At 40.7% G+C, this 18069-nt stretch overlaps 1 protein-coding gene across 5 annotated transcripts in view; it reads left to right on the top strand.

Moving 5' to 3' along the window:
* SULF1 (sulfatase 1) overlaps nucleotides 1-18069 on the top strand; it is a 192864-nt gene that overhangs the window by 97478 nt on the left and 77317 nt on the right. For all 5 annotated transcript variants that reach the window (XM_050802635.1, XM_050802638.1, XM_050802634.1 and 2 more), the window contains exons 3-5: nucleotides 841-913; nucleotides 1218-1449; nucleotides 13237-13476. In XM_050802635.1, coding sequence (XP_050658592.1) covers nucleotides 1278-1449; nucleotides 13237-13476 — 412 coding nt within the window. In that variant the 5' untranslated portion in view covers nucleotides 841-913; nucleotides 1218-1277. The remainder of the gene's footprint in view (nucleotides 1-840; nucleotides 914-1217; nucleotides 1450-13236; nucleotides 13477-18069) is intronic.

The raw sequence follows: 18069 nt of genomic DNA, 5'->3' as shown, positions 1-18069 counted from the left end.
ATTTTATTTATTTATTTTTTAATGTGGAAGGGTAGCCGCTAACTCCAGCCTCAGGGCCAATCAATCGTTTTGCTTCGCAGGTTTAAGATCTGCAGCAAAGCGAAACCCCTGTGCTATCTGTGCCTTACCGGTCTCGCCAGCAGTAAGCCTGGTGATTGACAATCAAAAGGGTGTTCTGTCCACTTAGGTGCCGGCACAAGCTGAGGACAGGGGAACCAGCCTTGCACGGAGGAAGCACCTTTTCCTTCTGGTGATTGATTGATGGGGGACAGTGAGGAGGTTTTCAGAGGCTGGAAAAAATTGTCCCAGTCACTTACTATGAAGTCTTTGTCAGCAGAAAAGACTCTCCTGGGTAGTGAATGATATAATGCAGATGACAAATGACAGGTGTGGTGTGTGTTTCGTTCTGCTTGCTAGGTACTCAGTATCACACGCAGGTGAGTCAGCGCTCCCCAACAGGCTCCTTGCGCCATCTGCTTCCCACATGCAAACACTTGTTCCCAATGCTCTGTTGTTTCCCTGGCACTGCTGGCTCTTCCTAATCGATCGTCAGCTCTGTTGGGGATGTGTAAAGTACTGTCAGAGTGTGAGCAGGGCGATACCTTACCACCCTTTTATGGAGCTGATTATGAAATGAAGATAGCATTTGAGTCATTTGTTAGCAGTTCTGCAGTTCTGAAAGTTGTTTCCTTCTGTTCCTCCCTTTTGGAGCACAGAAGAAAAAATATATATAATATATACACATATAATATGCTGTTGCAAGAGACTACTTCAGATCGAAAATCTGTTTTTAAAATCGTTGACTGATATTTCCTTTGTATTTTTTTCTCCTCCTTCCAGGACCCTATCTGCAGATGTTCTGAATACCTCTGAGAATAGAAATTGATTATTCAACCAGGATACCTAATTCAAGGTATTAGCTCTTGTCAGAAAGCTTTTACATTTGAGCTCTGTGTTGGAAATTCTATTTTGGCAATGAATTGAAATAGGAAAAGTTGGAATGAGAATAAAGGACAAAAGTGAATTTGCAAAATAATCAAGTGCTTAAAAAACTACCCAGCGCTTGTGAGGGTTTGCTATTTCTGACTCATGTACAACCCTGTCTCTGCCAGCTTATGTGCCAATACTGACTTATTTGTAGCCCTTTTTCTGCAACTGTGCTTGGAGTTTGGATTTCATTTTAGTCTCACCGTCTCCGTTTTTCTCTGACTGCCCAGAACTCCAGAAATCAGGAGACGGAGACATTTTGTCACTTTTGCAACATTGGACCAAATACAATGAAGTATTCTTGCTGTGCTCTGGTTTTGGCTGTCCTGGGCACAGAATTGCTGGGAAGCCTCTGTTCGACTGTCAGATCCCCGAGGTTCAGAGGACGGATACAGCAGGAACGAAAAAACATTCGACCCAACATTATTCTTGTGCTTACCGATGATCAAGATGTGGAGCTGGGTGAGACACTAGACTCTTCACTTGTTAGTCTCTTTTGTTCAGATGCTTTATCGAGTCACAGGATTATCAGTAGACATTTTGAGGTTTTGCGCTTAATTATTGCACCTTAACCAACATCCTAGTTTATGCAATGAACTTGTATTGATCATAAGGCATTTGGTTCATGTTTCAGCATTACTTTTCCGATGTTATACTTTTGAAATGGTCGGGGAAGGGGCCTGGGGGAGTAGGACGATGGAGGAAGAGGGTCAGCACTGAAGATTGTAGAAGTAAAGGATTGAAAACCCTCCGTTAAGAAATTGTAAAAATACTTGGGCAAAGTTGTTTCAGAGAGTATGAGGATGTGACTGTAATTCTATGCAATGGATATGAATATAGACTGTACTAAAGGAACTTTCAGTGGTTATTATTATTAGAATGGATTACTTACTCACAGTTTGTCATAGAAATCATTAGGTAATTGAAAGTTGCAGTGTTCTATATGTCTTTTGGTAGAGAATTCACTTACTACTATCTTAGATATGATGCTTTTTTAATTAGCTTGCCTAGGCTAATTGTAGAGCACCCAGAAAGCTTGCCAAAATCTAGTGATTCTAACTTACCGTCTGTATCATCTGATTGGGTTTCTTATCTTCTCACCGTCTTCAATGGTCCAGCCCTAGGGTCTTGTTCATAAGCCGAGGGCCAATTCTTCTAGTGCCGCTAGTGCAAGGCAGATAGAAAGCTTGCCCCTACAAGATGTCACTACCACTCCTCAGTTCCTTTCCTGAACTCAAATTCCTTGCTCTCAGGCATCACCCAGCTGTGCTTAGCCATCACATTCAACCTGACTGCGAGTCGAATCTTCTAGCAGAGCATGCTGGGCTTCTTTACAGAGCTCCTGCAGCTCAGGTTCTTGAGGATAAAACTCTCCATGCTGGCACTTGATCTCCATGGAAGGGGACTTTGGTTTCCCACTTGAAACCAAAGAGTGGGACCCCAGTAAAGTTAATTCCTTGGGTTCAGCTGGAAGCAAATGCGCTAAAAAGCCAGCAGAGGTCATTATTGTTGAAGTTGGTTTGCAGAGTCAACCCACTCTTTTTTTTTATTAATAAGGGTATTGATTTTCAGGCCACAGGCCAAAATGAAAGATGTCACAAGTACATGAGTCTGTATTTAGCACATATGATGTTAGTATGTATGTAAGCGATGGTTTAAATGTTTTCATTCACTTACAGAGCAAGTAATTTTAGCTTTTTCAGAGCCTTGTGGGTCCATTTCAAGTTAGTTTAGTACCTATTATGTTAATAGCACAGTCTCTGCATGAGGATTGCAGTGTTAAACATATCCTTGCCCTCTGCTTGACCTCACACCTGAACTCACCTTCCTTAACATCTCACCCATTCATTGCTTTTGCTACAGCTGAGATCTCTGGATCTTCTCATCTCTCCCAGTTTTTCCCTCACCAGTTTGTCACCTGGCCTGCCTGCCTTCTCTAGTCTTAGCCTCTCTTGCCCACCCTTCCCTCCATTGCCAGAGTTATCTTTCAAGTATCCATCTGATCAGATCACTTTTCTGCTTAAGTCCCTTCTGCGGTTTCCCTTTGCCACGAGATTAAGCCCCTCTCCTCTGGGGGCAAATGAGTTCTGAGCCATGCGGCCCCTACCTGTCCCCAAGTCTGTTTCCCTTTCCCCCACTTTCACTCTGTACCTCATAAACACAATTGCCGTCTCCCCAAAGGTGTCTGGTGGCTTCACCCCCATTGCCTCTATCCATGCCTTTGCGCATCTCGTCCCCTCTGCCTTTTCCTCGTTCTCCACCTGGAGAAACCCTACCTGTTCTTCATAACCCAGTTCATGTCATGGGTTTGGTGTTCCCAAACCAAAACCACCCTCCCCTCCCGCAGCATTGATGGAACTTTCCTTTGCACCCCGAGAACATGACTCCAGCATGGTGCTCATTCCAGCATGCCCCTCCATGCCTGTCCCTTCCACTTGACCAAGATCAACCAGAGAGCAAGGGTGTGTTTTATGCTGCACTCCTTATGCACTCCTAGTGTCTGGGAATATAGTGGGCACTAAACTAACTTGAAATGGACCCATAAGGCTCTAAACAAGCTAAAATTCCCTGAAATAAATATTAAGTATTCATCACGATCTACCTCTTCAATATACAGCACTGTCTTTAAAATATATTAAGAAATTGCTCATAACTTTATTTTTTAACAGAATTCAAATTTTCAGCCTTGTCCTATAGTTCATTTATTCATCCAGTAAATATTTTCTGAGCAGTTACCAAGTATTGCCTTGTGTTGAAGGCATGCGAATATCATGGTGAAGGGTTGTAGACCAGGCTCAGTCCAGTCCACTCAGATGTTTCCTACGTATTTGCCTTTAACTCCTTCCTTGATTTTCTAGCCAGATAACATGCTAAGAACTAGCTCATTGGCTGGGCGTAGTGGCTCACGCCTATAATCCCAGCACTTTGGGAGGCTGAGGTGGGTGAATCACCTGAGGTCAGGAGTTCAAGACCAGCCTGGCCAACATGGTGAAACCCCGTCTGTACTAAAAATACAAAAATTAGCCAGGCGTGGTGGTGGGCACCTGTAATCCCAGCTACTCAGGAGGCTGGGGCAGGAGAATCGCTTGACCTGGTAAGGCAGAGGTTGCAGTGAGCTGAGATCATACCATTGCACTCCAGCCTGGGAGATAGAGCGAGACTACGTCTCAAAAAAAAAAAAAAAAAAAAAAAGAACTAGATTATTTAACCCTCACAGCAACTCTAGGAAGTAGTTACTATTCTCTCTTTGATTTATGTATGAGAAAAATAAGGCTTAGAGAAGTCATGTAGCTTGTGATGAGCAAGTAAATGGTGAAACCCAGACCTGTATTAGATCTGAGTCTCCACAGCTATGCATTTAACCACTATCCCTTCTGTTAATCAGCCATCTACAGATAGTTATTCAGTGCCTCCTGAAAGCAATCTGCAAATGCATAATAATATTCTAGGTTTGGGGAGAGAGGGAACAGAAGCAAAAGATGGGCCACTGGCAAAACAAAATGACTAGGAAGCGCAGTGAACTGTGGGTTGGAGGTCCGGAGAAGACCTCCTTTCCTGGCAGAAAAGTCATGCTCTTCATGGTGGTGCCCACTTGATGGAGACTTTTCCTTATTTTTCTGTAATATGCTCATAATCCTTCTAGAACATTATTGCCCTAGATTTGGGGTGTTTGTTGTTTTGTTCTTGTTTTTTACCATCTTAACTGTTTTTAAGTGTACAGTTCAGTACTGTTAAGCACATTTATATTGGCGTGCAACCCACCTCCAGAACTCTTTTCATCTTACAAAAGTAAAACCCTATGCCCATCAAACAGCAACTCCCCTTTCTCTCTCCCTCAATCCTGGCAGCTATCATTCTACTTTCTGTCTCTGTGAATTTGACTACTCTATATTCCTCATGTGGGTGAAATCGTACAGCATTTATCTTTTTATGACTGGCTTATTTTACTTACCTTCATGTCCTCAAGGCTCATCCATGTTGTAACATGTGTCAGAGTGTCCTTTCTTTTTAATGCTGAATAACATTTCATTGTATATATGTACCACATTTTTTTTTTTTACCGATTCATCCACTGTTGGAAATTTGAGTTGCTTCCTTCTTTTCCCTATTGGGGATAATGCTGCTGTGAACATGGGTGTACAAAGAGCTCTTCAAGACCTTCCTTTTAGTTATTTTGGAGCTACACCCAGAAGTGGAATTGCTGGATCATATGATACTTTTATTTTTATTATTTTGAAGAACCACCTTACTGTTCTCCATAGCAACTCACCGTGTTTCGTTCCCTCCAAGTGAGCACAAGTGTCATAATTTTTCCACATCCATGCCCACACTTGTTATTTTCTGGTTTGGTTTTTAATAGATGCCATCCTGATGGGCATGAAGTATCTCATTGTCGCTTTGATATGGTTAGGTTTTGTTTTGTTTTTTACTCCAGTGCAATTGTCTTTGCCAAGTGCTTTAATAAATCTTCACCTAATGCAAACCCTTTTGCACCTGTAATGCTGTAGGCATTTTGGCTACTGTGCCTCCAAAAAGAAAATAACAGACTTAGAAAAGACTTAGAAGAACAATTATGAAAATTCTAATAGAATACTTTTCTCATTGGGAAAGCATAAAACAATCTTATCTGTTTGTCTAGAAAGATGAAGGCTGAGAAGGGCTATAATCAAAGTTTATAAAATCAAGCCAGGGAGGAAAGCATTAGTTCATCATGAGCAGGAGCCCTTCCCTTCGCTTTCAGGACAAATAAACTATTACTCTGTAAAGGGAGTAAGATGCATAAGGAATTCATTAATGAAAGTGCTAGAACCTTGCATGTGGATAACACTTTATCTTTTTCCAAAGAACATTTTGTTCACATTATTGTGAATGAATACTGCCATCTCACTTGAATTGGGTGGGTAGGACAAAGATCATCATCCCAGGAGGAAACAGCCTGTGGAAAGATGAAATGACTTAACCATCGTCCCCTTACTTCTGAATTTGCTTTTCCCACAACTTAAGAAGTTGTTCAGGTTGTGCCTATACCCGTAAGTACTTCAGGGTTTTAGGCTAGAATAATGAGTGGAAGATTTACAATTTTTAAGCTCAGTAAACACGCATGGAAGTGATCAACATGAAGTTCGGGATAATGGCTACCACTGGGGAAAAAATGATGACCAAGAGCATCAGCACATTCACATTCTATTTCAAAATTGAAAAAATACATATCTGAAGGAATATAATCATGTTAAGTTTTGTTAAAGCTAGGAGATGTATATGTATTCTGTTATACCCTACACTTGAAATATTTTATAAATCAGAAGGGAGAAAATAAAAATTGTTTGAGGGACTCCTCTAACTTTCTGAGACTAGCGTCAAAGAGATTGGGCTCTAAATTTTTCCCAAAAGGCCCTTGGTGCCACTCTGAGAAACAAAATATTGAGCAGATTATACCATTGATCTGACTCAATATGGCATTTCTTACATTCCTAGGAAATTGGCCTGACAGGAACATCTCAGTAACACTCACCTGATGTTTCTCTTAGATCATATGTAGAGGGAAGCTATGAGTACATGGAGATACTTTGTTTCTTTAAAGCAGAAGCCAGAACACAAGGTATTCAGACCAGAGCTAGCCCACAGATGTGTGTTGTTTGATGAGCATACTTTTCAGAATTAAGCCAATGTTTAAAAATCATATTTTAAAATATATATAACATATTCAAAAATCAGATTCTGACATTTCTTGAAAATTCAAAAGAATGAAGGCTTGCATTCCCGTGAAGCAGTCATCACTTAGATGTTTGAAATGGAGCTGCAGCTGCTCTCGGACACTGGGATCCCCCACTACTGTGCTGTCCCTTGATACTTACACCAAGGTACAGGTGCCATTTATCATTGACCATACTGCTGTTTTTCTTATAGTCAGGAAAAGCTCTATAAACCATGTCTCTATCAAAAGTAAAACAATGAAAAGACACAAAAGCCCTCTGACTTTTCTTATACCTGGCTGCCTTCACTTGCCTACCTTATCTGTGTAGCCCTGTAGGCATGTTAACTTCTTCCATTCCTGTAAGTAGCTTTTCATGGCCTTGTCCTCTTTTGGAGGGGCCAGGAGGAAATAATGAGTCTTAGTGACCTGGAAACATTCCAGACTAATTTATTATCTTCTCTTTTTTCCCTTGTTCTCCCAACTGGCTTTTCCCCCTTTGGTTTTAGCTAAAAAACATCTTTTTTTTTTTCCTTGCCAATTCCACAGTTTGGGTAGAAAAAAAAATACCATTTAATTTTGTTATTTTTTTAGATGCTTATGCTTTTAGAATTAGAATATTCAACAGATCATACAGACATTTTCATACAGGAAATATCACTGTTTCATGTTTCATACCTTACTATGAAAATAACTGTCGGCATGCGAAAATGGCAGGGAAGTATCTAATACAAACTACTTAAATATTTAAAGCATTAGCCTTACTTCATCATAAAAGAATGATATCAACAAACACCCCTCCACAATCAGTAAGAGCTGGGTTTGCTTGTTGTTGTCACTCATTGAACTGTGAATACTGTAATCCACATGGAAGTATCTCTCTAGGAAGCCAGGTGTATATGAATCCCACATGTCTGGGACTTCCGTAAGTGATAATGACAATATTTACTATTGAATTTCTGGTTCTGCAAGTTTCTCTGGACATGACAAACAGTTTTGATGAAAATTTTAATGTTTAATAATACAAAATACTGCATACTCAAATGCTAAGATACATGTACCGGGAAAGGTAAAACTTTGCTTTAAAGTTTAAACATGTCAATGAAGTAATTCAGGATCTCTGTGTGATTTTAGCAAAGTCATCCAAATTAGGGGAACATTTTCTCCCATCCTTTTTCATACAAATGATTTTTATATGAAATCATTCTGTATGAAATGATTTTGGGAATCAAGCAGTTGGAGTATATAGAGTGATTTAAATTCCTCACTATGGTTCTGTCTAGCCACAACCTATCACATACTCCATCCAAAGCACTACTCCTGAAGCCTTGATTTTTAACTGCACCAACATTGCAAACATGGTGGATCTTAATGGATTCCTGAAGGGTGGCACTTTTCCCACTCCCAGCCACCACTGACCTCTTCAGCATCCTGATCCACAGCCGATGGCTGTCACAGCATTCCCCATCCTGCAGGAGCAATGGCAGATGTTCTCAGCGGAACTGGGACACTGGGACAGTGTGTCTTGGCAGTCCTGGGACTCGGCTGCGGCCTGGACCTTCCCTCTCATCAAGCCAGCCCAGTCAGCAGTGCATGCACACCAGCTACACAGTCATAGTCAGGCTGCTTCAGAGCATTTGCGTCTGGCTCCCACCTCACGGGACAACTTAAAATAACAATGAAGTTGGGCTTTTTGCTTGGGATGAGGAGTCAGTGTGTGTATAAAGGGGAAGAACTGATATTTGTATTTGAAAAGCAGTAGCAACATTTTAGGTCTTACAGCATAGAAAAAGTAGTTGACCTCTGTTCTGTCCTCCAGCTTTTGGACTTCAGATGTAGATTACAGAAAAGAAGATGGAAGAGGCAGGAGAAAATTTAATGTGATGGGGTTGGGGTGAGCACATAGGGCAACCACAGCCACGTCGGCACACTCCTTGCAGGAAGTGCTTTGATGGCATCGAGCCGCTTGCTCAGCAACAACCTTGTAAACTAGTCGGAGTGGGGAGTGCTATTAGAAGTTCCATCTTACAGATGAGAAACGCAAACCAAAAGAGGATAAATGACTTGCTCAAGCTAATCTGTGGCAAAATCCAAATGTTTTCCACATGTTCAAGTCTAGGGCTCTTTCCCTTCTCATTTGTATCCTCCTCACCACTGCCTTGTGAATCTGGTTATGAGTGTTCAGCTTCACAATTCATATCATTCCTATGAAATAATTATTCTAATAACTGAGAATTAGCACCGTTTGCATTTCAGACACCAAAGGCTTGAAACCTACAGAAGTGAAGAGTTTCAGCTTAAAACAAAACTGAGCCCTTCCACCTATCAGATAGACATTGTCCTGTCCACTGCTCTCAACAGCTGTGAATAAATAACTATGAGTTTTATTACAGAATCATTTTTGGTAAGGTTTGCCAATAAAAAATCAATGGCACAGTCACAGTGGGAATATATACAGAGTAAGGCAGTGTTATTGACTGACATTAATCATTGCACAGCCATAAAAAGGTGCTCGATGCTTTCCTTACTGATACACACTAACACAGTGGAGTGAAGAGATTCAGATTCCTGCACACCGTCATCTGTCTCTACCCAGAGAATCCACAGAGATCAGAGGCAACAATTAACGCCAAAGTGGCAGTCAGCAGCTAAAGACAGACAGATGCACAGCCCACTCATGCCTCATCTGTGCCTGAGCCACTGAGACCATTTCAGCCCTGAGGGGAGGCGAGGAGACAGGTATTAATGTCAGTCAGTATGTCCTCTAAGAGGCGAGAAGAATCGAAAGATGAGACTGCAGAAAGAGAGACCTATCGCGACTGCAAGCAGACATCAATTCTGTTTCTCATCTTGAAAATGTCAATGTCACAGCCAACACTCAGCCTAGATTGAGCTCAAGAGCATGGTCTCTGGGCAGACTGCCTGCATTTACTTCTGGGTTCTGCCACTGAGGGTCTGTGTGGCCCTAGGCACAGCATGATTTAGCCTTCTGCACCTCTGTTTCATTATCTGTGATATAGGAATAATAGCTACTAGCACCCACCACAAAGGATTATTGTCTGAATCAAATTAATTGCTCGTGTGAAGCACTTAGAAGAGAACCTCGCTGAGAGTAAGTAGAAAATCAGTGTTTCCTTTTCCTGTCTACAATATATCCTACAATCTTGGCAGTAATCTAAGCCACCTAGATCACTCAAAATGAGGTACCCACTACAGTCTCTTCCAGCTCTAGGCTTCCCTGATTCTGTGTCCAACCTAGAATACTTCTCCAGGTGAGATTCACTGAGAGGCAGCTTCAACTTCACCCAGGGTTAGTTAGAAACAAATTCTCAGGCCCCAGCCTGGACTTACTAAACCAGTATCTTGGGGCGGGTACAGGATTCTGGGGCTTACTATGCCCTTCAGGTGAGTTTTTAAATTTGGGCAAACATTGTCTCAGAATCTCTTTACTGAGAACCTTCAAACCAGATTCCCACTTTTTGTTTTGCTTTTATGAGACAGAGTCTCACTCTGTCTCCCAGGCTGGAGTCAATCTCCACCTCCCAAGTTCAAGCAATTCTCCTGCCTCAGCCTCCCAAGTAGCTGGGTCTACAGGTGCCCACCACCACGCCGGGCTAATTTTTATGTTTTTAGTAGAGACAGGGTTTCACCATGTTGGCCAGGCTGGTCTTGAATTCCTCGCCTCAGGTGATTCACCCAACTTGGCCTCCCAAAGTGCTGGGATTACAGGCATGAGCCACCGAGCCTGGCCCAAGATTCCCACTTTCAAGGACCCCAGTGGATGGAGCTGTACTGTTAATAGTGCCTATGGGGATCCAGTGTTGTCTTGGTTCCCTTTGACTGTGGACTGGTGGGAACCAGGGCATTTGGAGGGATTATTGGGACTCCTGCACAATCCGCTCAGTTAGTTAAGAAAAGGGTGAGAGTGAGAATGAGAGGAGAATCCTGGCTGGGGCACTTCCCACAGTGATGAATTGGGATAAGTTTTAGCCCCTGTTTTCGTATTATTTTCACTTTAAATCAGATTTCTATCTCTGTCCCATATTTGTAGTCTAAATGAGCCCGTAAACTAGAGATTGCAGTGCTGCCATTGAGAACCTTGGATGATGGCCTTAGCTGCATTTTTCTTTTATTTGAATTCAGCTAAGGCTCATAAAGGAAACTGGGAGCTTGTTCTTTGAAACAGACTACTGGACAATGAAAAGCCATCAACAGTGCCTGCTGGTTTCCCAAAATTCAAGACACTCAGTAACTAACTACTGCAGAACTCTAAAGGGGAGCAACGAGACACGACAGACATCTTCAGTGTCACCTTTCCCTCTCTTTTCACTTCTACGTTTCCGTTCGTCCGCTCATCTCCAGGATATTCCCCCTGTGTGATCAACCAACACAAATACAAAATGCAACTTTTGTAAAATGGGGTTTTTAAATCTCCTATTAGGCATATTCCTTTTTAGTTACTTCTTCACCATCAGTGAAACTATTGGTTTCCAGTTTTCTTCTCATGGTAAAAACTTCAAGGTGTTAGCCAACTCCCAGCCTTCTCATGCATTACCACATCACTTGGGTCAGCTCTTCTCTCCTCAGGGCTACACGGCTTCAGTGACCTCATCTGTACCCTTCGCGGACCAGCAGTGCTGTGCCCTCCTCAATCCGCACACCACCACTGCAACAGCAACGCCTCTTGAGGCAATTGCAATCCACTGCAATCTGCAATCCACTGCAGCAGCAACATCTTTCAAAAACTTTTTTCTTAACATGCCATTCATGACTTTGACACAGAACATAACTCTACCTTCATTTTTTCTATTCTATCACATCCAGTATCTCTGCCCAGCCTTCAAGCTATTTGCTAAATCTGCTTTCCACATTTCATGAAGAGAATTCTCCATATTCCTCTTCATGCCAGGAAATCAATGTGTTGTTCTCATCACTCTACTTGTTTCTTCCCACCTCTAGAGCATCACACTTGTCACTCGCCACAATCCCCCAATGATATACTTCACCCATCCGACATTTACTTCCTCCTTTTTTTCCATCTGTCCTCATCTCTCATTTCAGAACTCCTATTAAGCCTTCAATCCAAGTTCCCTCTATTTTTATATGCCCTGCTACTGCTGTATTCACACTGTTACGTGTGCATTGCTTTGCAAATATCCCCAAGTGATTTTTCTATGTAGATTCTCGTCTAGAGAGTTTATTACTGAAGACCAGAAGCAGAAAATTTCCCATTTCTTTTGTTTATGCTATACTTGGGAGATCAGCCCAGAATGCTGAGGTTGATAGAATGTTTTGCATGAAGTAGGCACTCACGACATGTTATTCACTGACTACAAAAGGTTACTTGATCCCCTGAAGACAACCAGAAGAGAAAGAACAGTTAGGATTGCTCCTAGCTGAGGCATATTTTAGGGAGCTCTAATGAGACCCAATTAGAAACCTTCCTCCTGTTCTCATATGCGTCATGTGAACGGTAAAAGCTAGTATATGAAGACACGGGACTAACTGTGGCTTTTTGGACTATTGCATGCTTCTCTTCTGCCCTGAATGCTTGCCTGGTTTGCATTACGATTTCCTTCCTTGCTGGAAAACATAGACTTTCTTCCTTTCTTTGGAAGAAGTGGGACCTGTTGGAAATCTGAGGCTCCAAGATTCAAATGCAATGGGCTTGGCTGTAGTACTCTGTAGTGCACTTCTTGACGAGTCCTGAAAAGACTATTGAATTCTGGCCTGTGCTTTTCTGCAGTGTTTGGATGTGTTTCAGCTGCAATGTTTGGCTAGATAGAGTAATCGAAATAGTTTTTTTTTTCCTTCCTCAGCAATCTTATGTTACCATTTCATCCTTAAAGTTAAAATGGAATATTTTACAGTCATGCAAATACTTTTGAGTGCAATCGAATTATAGCTCTTTCACAAGCAAACAACCTATCCTTAAAAATTGTGCATAAATAGATCAAAATATAAATTGATATTGCTATCCTAATAGAAAAAACTGGCAAACATTTGGTGAGCTTGCTAGAGGATACCAACTTGCATTGAAGATCTTTTTTAATTATTATTAAACACAGGCATTTTGATGGAACTTAATAGTGAAGAAAATTTTTTTCTCTTTTCTTTCATATGATTAAAATGCTCTAGTAATAATCTACACTAGTAATCTAGTAGCAATGTCACTAGTAGATTGCATTTGTGCTGGGCTGGGGGTTTTGATGCTCTGTGTATCAGGCTGTTGTTCTCTGATAATCTTCAATGGGCTGCTGGCCTTTGAATCTGCTCCATAGCTAAAATTCTAGCTTTAATTATCAGATTAGCCTGCATTATTTTTCTTTGTGATTACAAAGGGGAGAAGTATGTTTACTATTCTGCAAAATACTTGAGATGGTAGGATCTCAAATGCTTAATTTTGTTGTAGAAATGAGAGCTGATCAAATTATAGACTCCTTCAAGCTAAGAAAGGAAATAAATAAGTCAGGGAAACAGAGGCACTGAAGGGCACGATAGAAATGAGCATTCATGTGCTGCACTTTGCTAAACAATGCTGGCACTGTGCCTTTCAGGGTCCCTGCAAGTCATGAACAAAACGAGAAAGATTATGGAACATGGTGGGGCCACCTTCATCAATGCCTTTGTGACAACACCCATGTGCTGCCCGTCACGGTCCTCCATGCTCACCGGGAAGTATGTGCACAATCACAATGTCTACACCAACAATGAGAACTGCTCTTCACCCTCGTGGCAGGCCATGCATGAGCCTCGGACTTTTGCTGTATATCTTAACAACACTGGCTACAGAACAGGTAAGAGATGATATTTCTAGCCCATGAACCTCTCGTAATATGTCTTAGACTCAGGAAGAAATGTTGTGTAATGAAATGCATGAAGCTCCAACAAATACCTAAAAAAAGGATCAAGTGTTTTTAAACTGCTTGACATCTACCCTAGGGTCTGGGACACAGTAAATGATCAAAATTATTTATTATTTATTAATTAACGAGTAACTGATGGGTAAACCAATCATGTGTACCTTATTGATTCATGTATTTGTTCATTCATACTTAATAGGATTTGGAAAGTTTCTTTAGCTTGTGGTCATTTTTAGGTCTCAAATGTTCACTTCTACCTTCCAGGAAAGGAAGGCATTCTAATTGCTACACCTCCTATTATTGTTTAACCTACACCCGGCAAGAAGAGGTTTTTTTTTATTGGTTTTTTGAAAATTGGGGACTTCTTTCAAGAGGAGTAGTGAACATCATGCCAGTCTTTCTGAGACAAAAGCAAAGTTCCTTCTAGTAATGTTACCCCCAAGGCCCTATACTCCCAGCATGTAGATGATCTCCTTGGGTTTTTGTAGCATTTCTTCATAAAAGGACACAACGTTGTTCATAGAAGGGCTACAGTGCAGACATGGGTTGTTGCTTGTTTTTATTTTTCCAGAATTACCTGGGTTATTCATAAGAATCAGATATGTTATTATTAAAGCTTGTCCAAATGACTTTCAGGGCTACAGTTTCTCTATTTTGAAGATTTAAAAGTAAAAGAGTTCAGATAAATATTCTCCTGCATCTCTTTTACAAGTGAAATTCATTTTTTCCCACCGGACTCAGGAAATATATGGCCATTTGCTTCTTTGCAGAGCGCCCTGTGGGCACTTAATACTTGTTATTTATGGATGAAAATATTGATCGTGCATGTGATAGCACTGTCACTGGCAGACAGCTCAACATCTCGACTCAAAGCAGCAGCTCCTCCTGTGCATCTCAAGGGTGTTTTCTTATGCTGAGGAAAGAAACTAGGTTACAGAGAGGTTACAGAGAGTGCCTTATCTGAGTGTGTTTTCTCACATTAGTGATTTAAATTTATAGCACCTTTCGTCTGAGGACTCTAAAGCAATTTGCAAATCCATCAAACATCCCTGTAGAGTTCATAGACGGCAGATGTACTTGGCTCTGTTTTATAACTGAGGTGGAGCTTTCAAACATTGTGTGACCAGCTCAGAAACAGAATCAGAGGCAGTTCCCTAATACCTGGTTCCTGATTTTAACCATCAAATTGTGTTTTGTTTATGGGAAGTGTTGTGTGAAATCAGTGCCTTTCACCTCCCAGGTTCCCTGTAATGTAATCCCTAGTAGCAAACTTGGAACTGGAATGATTGGGACTCTCACATATCCAGAGTGATGTGGATGACATTTGTCATAAGAAATAGAGATTGAGGGTGAGACAGGGCCCTGCCAGGACTTAGAGCAGTCAACTAGGGTTTGCTAACTTGTTTCAGGGCTAAATTAGGAAGGGCAAGAAACAAGGGAATTCGATTTTGCCATTATCTCACCTAATTCCTAGGGCAATCTTGAAAGAAAGGAATTCCCCATGTTACTAATGAAAAAACCGAGACTCAGAAAGGCTAATTGTCTATGGTCATGAGCTAGTCAGTGATGGAATGAACCCAACACATCTGACTCCAAAGTCTTTCCTCTGTTCATTGTTTTATTTATTTATGTAATGATTCTATCCTGCCTCATTCCAAAATGCCTTCCAGAGATACAGACGTTAGAGGCTACAGACCCATAAGGACCCTGGCAAACAGAAGCAAAGAGTAGAACTAGTTAAAGTCAAGGTGAATATTGCTGTACAAACTGCTTGCTGTAGGGAAAGGTGGAATATTTAGAACTCAGCATCCAGATGGTAAGAGCAAAAATGGAAACACCATCCATTGTAAAGTTCACCGAGTCACCGGGATAAAAACAATTCAGTTGCCTGTAAGCATAATGTTTCCTGGTACTTGCTTTGGTTATACTGTGCTGTATCCACCCTAAGAGGGATTGAGAGAGTTTAACTAAAACTGAAAGATAATTTAGTTCCATTTCCTTATTTTTAGAGGAGCAAATTTACCCCCACAAGAATAAAGTGACCGAAGTGGCAGATCTGACTGACGTTCTAATGGGAGGAGTGGGCACTGGGACCTTAGTCTTCAGGGCTCTCTCCAGTGTGCTGATCAAACCTCAAGAATCAGGTCTGGGATGAAACTGTGTACACACCGGAAGGCTTACGTGTTACCTCAATGGGCTGTCACTTTTTTGTGCAGCCCAAGGATTTTGTTTCAGTCGATGTCTTCTCCAGGGAAAATAGATTTGCTCCTGGAAGCTAAGTCTGATTCTAAACCTTTTCCCCGGGGTTTAGACACTTAGGTAATAATACAATTTATAGTGAGTCATCCTCCAAAATAAAAGGAATTCTTTAAGGGAAATAAAGACTTTTACAAAACCTTAGTTAAGAGTAGAAAAAGGGGCCGGGTGAGGTAGCTCACACCTGTAATCCCAGCACTTTGGGAGGCCGAGGCGGGCGGATCACAAGGTCAGGAGATCAAGACCATCCTGGCTATCACAGTGAAACCCCGTCTACTAAAAATACAAAAAATTAGCCAGGCATGGTGGCAGGCGCCTGTGGTCCCAGCTACTCGGGAGGCTGAGGCAGGAGAATAGCGTGAACCCGGGAGGCAGAGCTTGCAGTGAGCCAAGATCGTGCCACTGTACTCCAGCCTGGGCAACAGAGCGAGACTCTGTCTCAAAAAAAAAAAAAAAGGGTAGGAAAACGATAATATGGGCTCAGGAAAACAAATCTTGATTTGCCTATTAGTAAATCAGAAAAAATAAAAATTGGGGCTGGGTGCAGTGGTTCACACCTGTAATCCCAGCACTTTGGGAGGCTGAGATGGGCGGATCACCTGAGGTCAGCAGTTTGAGCCTGGCCAAAATAGTGAAACCCCATCTCTACTGAAAATACAGAAATTAGCCGGGTGTGTTGGTGCATGCTTGTAATCCCAGCAACTCAGGAGGCTGAGGCAGGAGAATCACTTGCACCCAGGAGGCAGAGGTTGCAGTGAGCCGAGATCGCACCATTGCGCTCCAGCCTGGGCAACAAAGCGAGACTCTGTCTCCAAAAAAAAAAAAAAAAAAAAAAAATGGAAAACTGAAATGGCAGTGATAGAGATCTCTATGATTTAAATGTATCCTTGATGGGAAAACATTGCAGTATCTCAGACAATTAGGAAATAAATATGTCTTCATGACAATAGTTATTGACCCAACCATGGACAACAACCCATTTGAAAATACACAAGTACACACAAGTGGCAGGAATCTTAGAAAATTAAGAGAATTGGTAGGTAGGTATTAAACCAATGTAATTATTTATGAGATACTAAACTAGTAGGGAGAAAGTCAATGTTTTTTGACTTTTATTGTTTTATTTTATTGTTTTCCTAATAATGAATTTATTATTTGGAACATTTAGCTACAAACCTAAGAAAAATAATGAGGGAAACTGAAATATGTACTATACATAAATATCCATCTAGAGAGTAAGTTTTATGTAGAATAACTCAGAGAAGACAAATTACTAAGGGGCTTATTTTGGGAGGCGTCCAGAATCCATGGATTTAAATGAATTAAATTAATCCAGTATTATATTTACCATTGTATGACATGAGTTTTCTCTTTCAGAACTGAGGCATATTTTTGGACTGGCTATAGCCTAAATTTTTCTAACTTTACTCATGGAAAATATGAGTCTATGAGAGCTTGAATGTTCAAGAAGGGGAAAATGCAGTAACATGTCTGCTGCACTTCATATTCCGACAAGTGAAATAGGAATGAGATTGGATTATCTATCATCAAAATGAATATCCTGCCTGAAATCAGCTCCAAAAAAATTAACATAAATTTATTATGAGGATATCAACATTAATATAAAACCTGGCATAGGTTTTAAGGTAAAAATAATTATCCATGGTTGAGAGATAGCATTAAGTATTTAACGAAAAAAAACTGAAGCAAAATCGAGAAGATCATAGAATCATATTCTACTTTGATTTGTTTTGAGGACTTGGACAGGCCAGTTTTCCAATCTGTACGATGCAGAGATTGGCCTAGAATGATTCCTAAGTTTTCTTTCTTGCCCGAAATTACTGTATGTTATAACTTTATTATACTCATGGTAATTATAATATTGATTCATTTAACAGTTGTGGTATTCTATTACAATCCTAACACATGGTACATAAAATCACATATGAGTTAAATCTTAATCACATGCATTCTACCTCATGTCACTGAGGTAGAACGGACAATATTTAATAGACATCTGCAATAAATCTTTTTGTGAAGAATTCTTTTGTAATAAATCAAAATCATAGGCCTTAGTTCTGAAAAAGAAAAATTATGTCAAATAATGGTAAATACAATATTGGATCAAAAATTTTTTTGTCTTTTTACATTACAAAATTTATGTTACTTATAGCAAGTATACTTATTCTCTAATATAAGATGTTTTTAAATGTAGAGTTCACTTAAAGTAAGACAAACTAATATTCTTAATTTTATTATGATGTAGATTCT

The sequence above is a fragment of the Macaca thibetana genome, chromosome 8 (genome assembly GCF_024542745.1).
Source record: "Macaca thibetana thibetana isolate TM-01 chromosome 8, ASM2454274v1, whole genome shotgun sequence".
Taxonomy (NCBI): Eukaryota; Metazoa; Chordata; class Mammalia; order Primates; family Cercopithecidae; genus Macaca; species Macaca thibetana.
Note: the sequence above shows the minus strand (reverse complement) of the source record. Positions and strands in the feature narration are given on the sequence as shown.